We start from the raw sequence: 12,467 nt of genomic DNA, 5'->3' as shown, positions 1-12,467 counted from the left end.
CCCCCCCCCCCCCCCAAAAAAAAATGTGGTTGTGCATCAGCAGTTTTTCTCTTATGTCAGTCACTGACAGTCACTCAATTAGCCATGTCAGCTACAGTGTTTAGATTGGTGGTTCGTCTAGCCAGCTATCTAAACTTGTCTTAATTATGGCCGAATACCAACCGGGCACGTGCCCAGGGGCCCTGACCTCCAGGGGGACCCTCGATGACTTTGTTAGTCTCTCCCACTCAGATATCATATTAACATGGCATAGCATAAGTCCTTACAAAATGTGTAGAATTGCACAAAATTAGCTTTAAAACTGGATTTAAAAAATGCTATCTTCACCCCATCGCAATATGGGTAGAATTGCAGGAAATAAGCTATAAAACTGCAATGTTTTCTCTCCGCCCCATGGCAAAATGTTTAGAATTGCAGGAAATGTTATTTAAAAAAAAATTCTCTCCACTGTCAAGAGGGAGGACAATAAAATGTTTTGCTACGAGAAGGGGTGCCCCTTGGTAAACATAGGAAGCAGGGGCGGACTTGACGATTTATAGGATCCAGGAGAAGGTCGTCGTCGCCCCCCCCCCCCCCCCTGACAGGGACATGGGTACGAAGCTTCCAAAGCTGTGTTTTTCACAGGAGGCACCTGTAGTGGCACAGTAATTGTGGAGGACAGGCTTGTGGTAATGGCTGGAGCAGAATGGGTGGAATGGTATCAAACACATGGTTTCCACCTATTTGATGCCATTCCATTAGTGCCGTTCCTGACATTATTATGAGCCGTCCTCCCCTCAGCACCCTCCACTAGTGTCTTTCCCGCAATTGCATTTTTAAACGTTATGTGACCAGGACACATTTCTCTCTCAAGCGCATGGGGGAGAGGAGAGTGGCTCACTCATTACAGCAGCAGGCCCCAACAAAACAGACACAGGGGCACAGCACACACTTTCATTACAGGACTCATGAGGATAATGCACTACTGTTTGACCGAGTCATGGCTTTAGCCACCTAAAAATATAACGTTTAGAGTGAGAGGACAATGTAGAATGTGCTCTTTCTATGTTTACAGGCACCCTTTCCATGTTTTACCATCCATGATCTTGGCTCTCTAACTGATGACAGAGTCGGAACAGGTCTATGCCGATGCTGCGTTTTCACTTTGAATGTGAGTTCGCGTGACCTCTGCTCAGCCTATCATTAAACCGGGCCTGACAATCTTGGTAGGGGGACCGGTCATTCCTCAATGACCAGCCAAAGGCTCATCATAGATTAGTTAGTGAGTAAAAAAAATGTTTTAAATTTTTTTTATTTTTATATCACCTTAACAGGCCAATGGCCCACCGGCCTTGTCACCTACCATTTATTTATTTTTGTATATATATACAAATATTTTTGCGTGTCAGTTTTGTGTGTCCAGCCCATCTGGAATTTGCCAGAATTGCTAGATGGCCGATTATGTATTCTGATAATATGGGGGAAATCCCTGCTAGAAGTTCCCCAGGTATGTACAGGGTGTGATCCACATATACATACTCCCCAAGGCAGTGTTGATATTATAAACATGGCTGTTCATTGCATCAAAGTGGCACCAGTGACATTGAAATTATTATACAAATTAGGCCTCACCTGCTACCAGTGTAACAATACTTCCATTGGTGAAATAGCTTTGGCGGTTTCTACACTTCAAAATGGTTTTGTAAAAATAAAATATATTCCATACAATATTACAAGTCACCCATCCATCCACTAATCTGTGGTGTGTGACATAAACCTCAAATTAGGTGCGTCTACTGTATGAGACTAGAACCAACAGATCAGTGAAAATATATGTATGAAATGAACTTATGTAAAAAGTGACCAACTTACATCAGTTGTTTTCTTTAACAGGATCAATGTCCCTGATACGGACCCTATGAGAATATAGAGCATATTTGGTGTTCAACATGCTTTTTGAAAAGAGACCTTTTAATATTTTCAACTATTCCCATTGTAACTGAGTAACAATTGTGTACATTATGGGGTTTTCTCGTTTGGGCAAAAGACCGTTTTCCGTCCTCTCTCCTCCGTGACCTGGAAAACTATAAGTGGTAGAGGAGTGACAATTCGTTAGTAGACAAACGGAAGCGTCCTCCCCTCCTTGATTGCCAACTTTCATTGAGGATACTCATGTGTATCCTACCACGGAAGAGTTTTGAAATCTGCCACACCACTTTTGAATCACCTTGTTGTGTCAGAAGATAAAAACATGCACACGTTTAAAAACAATATGTTACTTTATTGCAATATGTCAGTTTACACAGTTCTTTTGGAATCCACCCCTGTAAACATAATTTGCCTAATGACGCGAGCGGAGAAGGACCGCCTCATTTCAAGCAAACCAATTTCCATCCATCACCAACTCTCCTCGATTAACTTGGACCCTTTTCAAAAGGAGGCGAGAGAGGACGGAGGAGAGGACGCAGCAGATGAGCAAATCTAATTGAGAAAAGGTCCATCTATACCTATATTGAACAAAAATATAAACGCAACATGTAAAATGTTGGTCCCATGTTTCATGAGCTGAAATAAAAGATCCCCGAAATTTGCCATATGCATAAAAAGCGTATTTGTCTCAAATTTGGTGAGCATTTCTCCTTTGCCAAAGTAATCCAAACACCTGACAGAAGTGGCATATCAAGAAGCTGATTAACACAGGTGCACCTTGTGCTGGGGACAATAAAAGGGCACTCTAAACCAGCCGGACAGCTGATGAAACTGTGGGTTTGGACAACTGAAGAATTTCTGCACAAACTGTCAGAAACCATCTCAGGGAGGCTTATCTGCGTGCTAACCATCCTCAACACGGTCGTAAACGACTTCAGTGGGCAAGTGCTCACCATCAATGGCCACTGGAGAAGTGTGCTGGATGGATTCATCCCGGTTTCAACTGTTCCCGGGCAGCGGGAATTATATCCTGTGGGCGAGTGGTTTGCTTATGTCAACGTTGTGAACAGAATGCCCCATGGTGGTGGTGGGGTTATGGTATGGGTGGGCATAAGCTACAGACAATAAACACAATTGCATTTTATCTATGGCAATTTGAATGCACAGAGATACCGTGACGAGATCCTGAGGCCCATTGTCATGCTATTCATCTGCCGCCATCAACTCATGTTTGAGCATAATAATGCACGGCCCCATGTTGCAAGGATTTGTACACAATTCCAGGAAGCTGAAAATGTCCCAGTTATTCCATGGCCTGCATACTCACCCGACATGTCACCCATTGAGAATGTTTGGGATACTCTAGATTGACGTGTACGACAGCATGTTCCAGTTCCCGACATGTCACCCATTGAGAATGTTTGGGATACTCTAGATTGACGTGCACGACAGCATGTTCCAGTTCCCATCAATATCCAGCAACTTCGCACAGCCATTGAAGGGGAGTGGGACAACATTCCATAAGCCACAATCAACAGCTCAATCAACTCAATGGGAAGGAGATGTGTCACGCTGTATGAGGCAAATGGTGACCAACAGATGCATATCTATATTCCCAGTCACAGACTAGGGCCTAGTGAATTCATTTCAATTGACTGATTTCCTCATATGAACTATAACTCAGTCAAATCTTTGAAATTGTTACATGTTGCGTTCATATTTGCTCAGTATATATATATATATATATATATATATATATATATATATATATACTCCCCAAATATACAGTACCAGTCAAAAGTTTGGACACACCTACTTTACCTAATTTACAATTTTCTACATTGTAGAATAATAGTGAAGAAATCAAAACTATGAAATAACACATTTGGAATCATGTAGTAACCAAAAAACGTTATATTTGAGATTCTTCAAAGTAGCCACCGTTTGCCTTGATGACAGCTTTGCACACTCTTGGCATTCTCTCAACCAGCTTCATGAGGTAGTCACCTGGACAACATTTCAATTAACAGGTGTACCATGTTAAAAGTTCATTTGTGGAATTTCTTTCCGTCTTAATGCTTTTGAGCCAATCAGTTGTGTTGTGACAAGGTAGGGGCGGTATGCAGAAGATAGCCCTATTTCCCCCTCAGGAAACTAAAAAGATTTGGCATGGGTCCTGAGATCCTCAAAAGGCTCTACAGCTGCAACATCGAGAGCATCACTGCCTGGTACGGCAATTGCTCGGCCTCTGACCCCAAGGCACTACAGAAGGTAGTGTGAGCAGCCCAGAGCATCACTGGGGCTACGCTGTCTGCCATCCAGGACCTCTACACCAGGTGGTGTCAGAGGAAGGCCCTAAAAATTTTCAAAGACCCCAGCCACCCCAGTCATAGACTGTTCTCTCAACTACCGCATGGCAAGCGGTACCGGTCTAGGAAACAAATGCTTCTCAACAGTTTTTACCCCCAAGCCATGACTCCTGAACAGGTAATCAAATGGCTACCTGAACTATTTGCATTGTGTGCCCCCCAACCCCTTTTTACGCTGCTGCTACTCTCTGTTTATCATATATGCATAGTCACTTTAACTATACATTCATGTACATACTACCTCAATTGGGCCGACCAACCAGTGTTCCCGCACATTGGCTAACCGGGCTATCTGCATTGTGTCCCGCCACCCACCACCCGCCAACCCCTCTTTTACGCTACTGCTACTCTCTGTTCATCATATATGCATAGTCACTTTAACCATATCTACATGTACATACTACATCAACCAGACTGACTAACTGGTTCCTGTATGTAGCCTCACTACTTTTATAGCCTGTCTTTTTACTGTTGTTTTAATTCTTTACTTACCTATTGTTCACCTAATACCTTTTTTGCACTATTGGTTAGAGCCTGTAAGTAAGCATTTCACTGTAAGGTCCACACCTGTTGTATTCGGCGCATTTGACAAATAAACTTTGATTTGGTAGAAAACCAAGCTCAAATAAGCAAAGGGAAACGACAGTCCATCATTACTTTAAGACATGAAGGTCAGTCAATCCGGAAAGTTTAAAGAACTTTGAAAGTTTCTTTAAGTGCAATCGCAAAACCATCAAGCGCTATGATGAAACTGCCTCTCATGAGGACCGCCTCAGGAAAGGAAGACCCAGAGTTACCTCTGCTGCAGAGGATAAGTTCATTAGAGCTACCGGCCTCAGAAATTGCAGCCCAAATAAATTATTTAAGTAACAGACACATCGCAACATCAACTGTTCAGAGGAGACTGGATGAATTAGGCTTTCATGGTTGAATTGCTGCAAAGAAACCACTACTAAAAAACACCAATAAGAAGAGACTTTCAATGGTGGAAATCTGTCCTTTGGTCTGATAAGTCCAAATTTGCGATTTTTGGTTCCAACCGCCATGTCTTTGTGAGACGCAGAGTAGGTAAACAGATGATCTCCTCATGTGTGGTTCCCACCGTGATGCATGGAGGAGGTGTGATGGTGTGGGGGTGCTTTGCTGGTGACAATGTCTGTGATTTATTTAGAATTCAAGGCACACTTAACCAGCATGGCTACCACAGCATTCTGCATCGATACACCATCCCACCTGGTTTGCGCTTAGTGGGACTATCAATTGTTTTCAACAGGACAATGACCCAACACACCTCCAGGCTGTGTAAGGGCTATTTGAACAAGGAGCGTGATGGTGCTGCATCAGATGACCTGACCTCCACAATCACCTGACCTCAACCCAATTGAAATGGTTTGGGATGAGTTGGACCGCAGAGTGAAGGAAAAGCAGCCAACAAGTGCTCAGCATATGTATGAACTCCTTCGACACTGTTGGAAAAGCATTCCAGGTGAAGCTGGTTGAGAGAATGCCAAGAGTGTGCAAAGCTGTCATCAAGGCAAAGGGTGGCTACTTTGAATAATCTTAAATATAAAATATATATTTTGATTTGTTTAACACTTTGTTTATTACATGATTCCATAGTGTTGATGTCTTCACTATTCTTCTATGTAAACTTTTCACTGGTACTATATATATATATATTCAGCATACAATGTGTACTGAAATTAATGTGGTTATTTTGCTCCATCTGCTGGTGATCATGTTATGGTACAGATACATTTTCTCTCGTCTCATGAAATGAATAAAACATTTACAACTTAACAAATATTACACATTTTAATAGCAAAACAAACAGTTTACAACATTTCACAGAAAACAAGATGCAACAGGAACAGTGTTAATCATTTTTCAAGCTCTGATACATTACAACCGATTGCTGCCTGCACCTGCCCGCCCGTCCAACATCACTACTCTGGACAGTTCTGACTTAGAATATGTGGACAACTACAAATACCTAGGTGTCTGGTTAGACTATAAACTCTCCTTCTAGACCCACATTAAGCATCTCCAATCCAAAATTAAAACTAGAATTGGCTTCCTATTTCGCAACAAAGCATCCTTCACTCATGCTGCCAAACATACCCTTGTAAAATTGACCATCCTACCAATCTTCGACTTAATTTACAAAATAGCCTCCAATACCCTACTCAATAAATTGGATGCAGTCTATCACAGTGCCATCTGTTTTGTTACCAAAGCCCCATATACTACACTACCCACCACTGCAACCTGTACGCTCTCGTTGGCTGGCCCTCGCCTCATACTCGTCGCCAAACCCACTGGCTCCAGGTCATCTACAAGACCCTGCTAGGTAAAGTCCCCGCTTATCTCAGCTCGCTGGTCACCATAGCAGCACCCACCTGTAGCACGCGCTCCAGCAGGTATATCTCTCTGGTCACCCCCAAAACCAATTACTCCTTTGGCCGCCTCTCCTTCCAGTTCTCTGCTGCCAATGACTGGTACGAACTACAAAAATCTCTGATACTGGAAACATTTATCTCCCTCACTAGCTTTAAGCACCAGCTGTCAGAGCAGCTCACAGATTACTGCACCTGTACATAGCCCATCTATAATTTAGCCCAAACAACTACCTCTCCCCCTACTGTATGTATTTATTTATTTTGCTCCTTTCCACCCCATTATTTCTACTCTACTCTCTACTTTGCACATTCTTCCACTGCAAATCTACCATTCCAGTGTTTTACTTGCTATATTGTATTTACTTTGCCAACATGGCCTTTTTTTGCCTTTACCTCCCTTATCTCACCTCATTTGCTCACGTTGTATATAGACTTATTTTTCTACTGTATTATTGACTGTATGTTTGTTTTACTCCATGTGTAACTCTGTGTTGTTGTATGTGTCGAACTGCTTTGCTTTATCTTGGCCAGGTCGCAATTGTAAATGAGTACTTGTTCTCAACTTGCTTACCTGGTTAAAAAAATGTGAAATAAATAAAATAAAATAAAAAACAGCATGAAAACATGAGGTTATGGTTTACCACAGGATATGGTTTACTGCAATCGCACTGGAGATAGACCTACTCCTGTCACAATAACAAGCCCTACATAGTTCAAGGACAGGTCAATGATACACGTAAAGGAAAAGGAGATATCCACCCGACAAATTTCTAGATGGAAAAAATATCAGAGGAGGCTGGTGGGAGGAGCTATAGGAGGAAGGGCTTATTGTAATGGAATAAATGGAACGTCAAACGTGGTTTCCATATGTTTACTGTGTTAGATACAGTTCCATTCATTTCATTCCATTCCAGCCATTACAATGAGCCTGTCCTCCTATAGCGCCACCCTCCTCGGGTAAAAATACAATAACTGGGCCTTACTGAAAGGTTGAATACAATGTTGCGTTGGAGTGTGCATTCAGCAAGTAGTTCAAGAGCAACTGAAATCCCTAATATTTTAAGTTACAACATAAATACATGTAAATCTTGAACTATGTCAAATAAATTATGGAGAACAACAAGATTTACAGACACCTCATTCTAATATAATTCACCCATAGCCTGAAATCAATGTTTTGTTTGAACATTATCTTGTGAGAGACAGTTATCAGCTACTAGTGGAAACCTTACAAAATGGAGCCATAAGCCCACAAAATCCACAAAAATGTGGCTTTTCTCCCTTAAACACACTGCCAATGAGATCCACAGAGTACCTCGTAATTATGTGCCATTTTGTGTTTTACTCTGAGCTTTAAAAAGACTTAGCTGTTTTTGAAGAAGGTCTCCTCTAAGACCTCGGTGAACCTGTCCTTCATCTGCTGGCGGAAACTGCTATACCACTCCAGCAGTTTCCTCCTCCTCTCAGTCCTTTCCTCCTGGCTCATCATCTTCTCCTTTTCCAGGAGGCCTGGAAGCTCCTTCCAGTCTTTGAGAAAGATGAAGGGGGCTCCTGCAGTTTTGAGGAGACGCAGTGGGGAGCTGCGTGCAGCAGAGCACCCACCTGGGGTCACCATGTCTTCCACCACGGGTACGGAGCCATAGGCACAGGCCTCGTAGATGCGGTAGCACTCCGTGTTGATTCCCACGGGGCAGAGGGTGAGCTCGCTTTGGGCCAGGGCTGTTTGGTACCGTCTCAGACTCTCCACTGTCTCCTGAGGAAGCCACCTGATGCAGAAGAGGAGGAATATTAACGTCTAGTGAGCAGGGAGTTCGTTTAATGTATTACGTATTTAAACAGTGCTTCTGTTGTGAATATATATACATAGTACTTGTAAATTCCCCTTTGCGCTTCATTAATTTTTAAATGCAAAGATCAAAAAAGGGTTGAACTTCTATTTGAGCGTGCTCACTCAATTGATATTTCACTGGTAAACAAAGCATACCAACAAAAGTAATTCCACTGAAGTGAGCTACTAGAGGTCCAAACCTCATTGAGAAAGACAGGATGCAAAAATTGGACTTAAACCCATTATTGTGAATTGATACAGTGCTTGACAGTGACAGCATAGCATAGTGAAATACTTCTCTCTGCCAGTAGTGATGCACTCTTTGTCCAGTCCGGTTTGTTTCAAGATCCCCATGAGCGTTTCCCTCGAGGAGTTCTTGTAGACAGTTCCCAGGAAGTTACAGAGGAAGGGCCTTGTGGAGCTCACCATATGGGAGTTTGGCATGACCACAGGAAACTGCCTGTATCTGAACAGAGTGGGCATACAAGTCCACTTTTAAAATATGCTCCTTTCTGGTGCAATGCTTTGCCTAAAATGTTAAAATGTACTATTATGTAGCCTACAATGGAAACACGAGTGAAAGAAGGGAAAAGTGGCCTCCCGGGTGGCGCATTGGTCTAGGGCACTGCAGGGCTAGCTGTGCCACCAGAGACTCTGGGTTCGCGCCCAGGCTCTGTCGCAGCCGGCCGCGACCGGGAGGTCCGTGGGGCGACGCACAATTGGCCTAGCGTCGTCCGGGTTAGGGTGGGCTTGGCAGGTAGGGATATCCTTGTCTCATTACGCACCAGCAACTCCTGTGGCGGGCCGGGCGCAGAGCACGCTAACCAAGGTCGCCAGGTGCACAGTGTTTCCTCCGACACATTGGTGCGGCTGGCTTCCGGGTTGGATGCGCGCTGTGTTAAGAAGCAGTGCGGCTTGGTTGGGTTGTGTTTCGGAGGACGCATGGCTTTCGACCTTCGTCTCTCCCGAGCCCGACTGGGAGTTGTAGCGATGAGACAAGATAGTAATTACTAACAATTGGATACCACGAAAGTATCAAAAAAAGAGGGTCAAAAAATATTTTAAAAGGGAAAAGTACATGGTGAGGGAAGAAAGACAAACAAGAAATGCAGAATTCTGAAACATGAGAAACAAACTCAGAGAAACCTTCAAACTAAATCAGGGCCTATATTAACAAACCATTTCAGAGTAGGAGTGCTGATCTAAGATCAGGTTCTCTTTCCATATAATTATGAACTCAAAGATAAAACTGCTCCTAGATCAGCACTCCTTCTCTGACACTTTATGAATAAGGGTTCAGATAACCTACGTGGCTACTCCGAGGGGCCACTGGAAGACATCCTTGTCGTTAACCCAGGGGCTGTCATAGACCAGGAAGAGCAGGTCCACAAAGCCCCCGTGTCTCCTCAGGTAGGGGCTGATCCAGTCATTGGTGCAGCGCTCGCTGCCCAGCAGAACCACAGCCACACGATTCACAGCGTGGAACTGCATCAAGGTCTGGACATGCTGCAGCCACCGGGTGGCGTAGGAGATCTTCTGCTGCTCCCGGCCATTCAGCACCAGAACCACACTGTCTGTGTCCAGAGGAACATGGCCTTGGATCACCGCTGGACCTGTGTAGAAACTATAGATAGACAGACAGAGAGAGAGATGATGGGGTGGAGGGCTGTCAGAATAGCTGACATCAGCTAGATCATATGCATTTTATATTGTGATTGGAGTCTCATTTGTGATGCCTTACCTGAAATCTATCTTTCCCACTTGTATCTCCCCCTCTCTCCACTGTGCTTGTATGTCGGTGGGGTTGAGGGGACCTTCTAAAATATGTTCCCAAAGGTAAAGTCCTGATAGAAGAGAGAAGTTACTTCAGAGGGACAATATCCATAAGAATGTTTTTTACTCCATAATGTAACCTAACATTGTAAGAGGAAGCATCAAACAACAAAAAGATACCAAGCAATATTGTACAACTTATCACAGAAGATCCGTAAAAAGGCATTACCTATGGCCGCTTTCCCCCAGATTTGAACTTTGTATCTCTTGGGTCTGTTCTTGTCAATGCGCTCCTGGTATTGTCTGAAAGCCTCCCTCTGTTTGTGCAGAGCAGAAAGCGCATTAGCCTGCTCATCCTCCCAAGGGTTCCACACATCATCCCCAATGTAAGGAGCCACAACACCACCACCTGTAATCACCAAAACAACAGTACAATAACACTTATTGGAGCTAGCTAGTTAGTGGTTTTCAAATAGCCAATATTCACGTGTTGACTGTATATTCTCAAATACAACATTGGACATGACCCGCAAAATATGGACAGTGAGTTTATTTTGTCAGATATGTAGCTAGCTAGGTAATTTACCTGAGGTTGCGACTGTAATTTTCTTCACCACTCTGTGGACACGGGTGATCACCTTCGTATTAAAAAATACATTGTATGCAGCATACAAGGAAAACACCACATACACGAAAACTATCAGGATGAATATTTTTCTGTGATGTTTTTTCATGTTTTCCTTCTCACGTTACCATTCTGCACTCGAGTATCAGTTAAAGTGACCAATCTCTGTACAGCTCGTTGTCTCGGAAATACTGAGAAAGCAATCAAAGGCGACTGTTTACAGTTCAAGGACCCAGCTCAAAGGCTGGCATAAGATTTGCCGGAGAAAAATGATTCCCCTTTTGGAATTCATCTACGTGAAGCATGTTCTTCTTATCGTCAAACAGAACCGATTTTTATTTTGATAATTAAAACGACTCGTGTGGCATAATTGAAATTAAATACAAAACAAATTGCTTACAAAGATGTTATAAGAATTGAGACTGCGCGCTGAAACATAATCCCGGATGTTACCCAGGACGTACCTAAGGCAGATCGAGCTGCCAGTTAAGGCAAAGACAGAAACTGCTCTCCTTTATAAATCCACTATCACGCTCGTAGGCGATGTCATGGCGACGTTGGCTAGCGAAACTCATGCACAGAAACACGTAATCGAGTCTAACGGTCGACACACGCCAAACTGCGCATGCCATCAAATCAAAGGCAATCCAATATAAAATAGTGTTTGACGAAAATGAAAAGGTGCAGTTGGAATGTCATCAAACACATGGAAACCATGTGTTTGATGTATTTGATAACATTCCACATATTCAGCTCCAGCCATTAACCCGAGCCCACCCTCCCCAATTAAGGTGCCACCAACCTCCTGTGGTTTCCATCCCAATTTTTTTATGTGAGTAAAGTCACACCATCCCCAGCAAAAAATCAAAACAGCTGTGATGGAAACAGGTATTTTCGGTACAATTTTATAAATACAGACAGATAATTTGTTCATTTGACATGGTGGGGTCTTCTTGTGTTGGTCAAATTAATAATGCGAGAAATGGTAGTGGAACGCCTTTATGCGCAAATATTGATATAATAACCATAATTTCAAAGTAAATTTGGAGTCACGCGATGCTATGGTGTGTGTTCCTCACGCTATGACTTGGGAAACCATGCAGTTTATTAGGCTACAGATTAAATAAATGATAATGAACTTCACAGGGAGGTGAAAGTGCACAGGGGGTCTTGATGCTCCTTTCCAATAAATATTGAGGGTTTTATATTGGTGACATGATGATTGATGCTTGACTGCCTTTTGACAAATAAAAATATGCATAATAATCTCATCATGTAGACCAGGGGTGTCAAACTCATACCACGGAGGGCCTAGTGCGTGCAGGTTTACTGTTTTCCCTTTCAATTAAACCCTAGGTGTGGGGAGTTCCTTACTAATTAGTGACCTTGGTTAATCAATCAAGTACAAGGGAGCAGTGAAAACCCGCAGATGGACTTTTGAAGTGAAGAGTTTAGATTTTTGTAGCAAAGCACCGTTAAAAGGTGTCATCTCTGACGTTACGTTGGATGTGGAGGCCTCGTGGTTACGAGGAGCATACCAGGAGTAGTTGGAGCACACCGAATGA

General features: G+C 43.1%; 1 protein-coding gene across 1 annotated transcript; it reads right to left on the bottom strand.

Moving 5' to 3' along the window:
• Nucleotides 1-6,076: 6,076 nt before the first annotated feature.
• Nucleotides 6,077-11,501, bottom strand: LOC139407087 (ribitol xylosyltransferase 1). The gene is made up of 6 exons (XM_071150463.1): nt 10,864-11,501; nt 10,507-10,686; nt 10,246-10,348; nt 9,814-10,128; nt 8,800-8,970; nt 6,077-8,442 (listed from the first exon to the last, which is right to left on the bottom strand). The coding sequence occupies exons 1-6, from the start codon at nt 11,009-11,011 to the stop codon at nt 8,040-8,042; spliced, it is 1,320 nt and encodes a 439-aa protein (XP_071006564.1). The 5' UTR covers nt 11,012-11,501; the 3' UTR covers nt 6,077-8,039.
• Nucleotides 11,502-12,467: the final 966 nt, after the last annotated feature.

This window comes from Oncorhynchus clarkii, chromosome 1 (assembly GCF_045791955.1).
Source record: "Oncorhynchus clarkii lewisi isolate Uvic-CL-2024 chromosome 1, UVic_Ocla_1.0, whole genome shotgun sequence".
NCBI lineage: Eukaryota > Metazoa > Chordata > Actinopteri > Salmoniformes > Salmonidae > Oncorhynchus > Oncorhynchus clarkii.
Note: the sequence above shows the minus strand (reverse complement) of the source record. Positions and strands in the feature narration are given on the sequence as shown.

Coding starts and splice junctions, on each gene's coding strand:
- LOC139407087 (XM_071150463.1), bottom strand. CDS start 11,011: ATGAAAAAACATCACAGAAAAATATTCATCCTGATAGTTTTCGTGTAT. Junction 10,349..10,506: donor CTGGGGGAAAGCGGCCATAG/GTAATGCCTTTT, acceptor CTCTTCTATCAG/GACTTTACCTTTGGGAACAT. Junction 8,971..9,813: donor TGGCCCCTCGGAGTAGCCAC/GTAGGTTATCTG, acceptor CACTCTGTTCAG/ATACAGGCAGTTTCCTGTGG.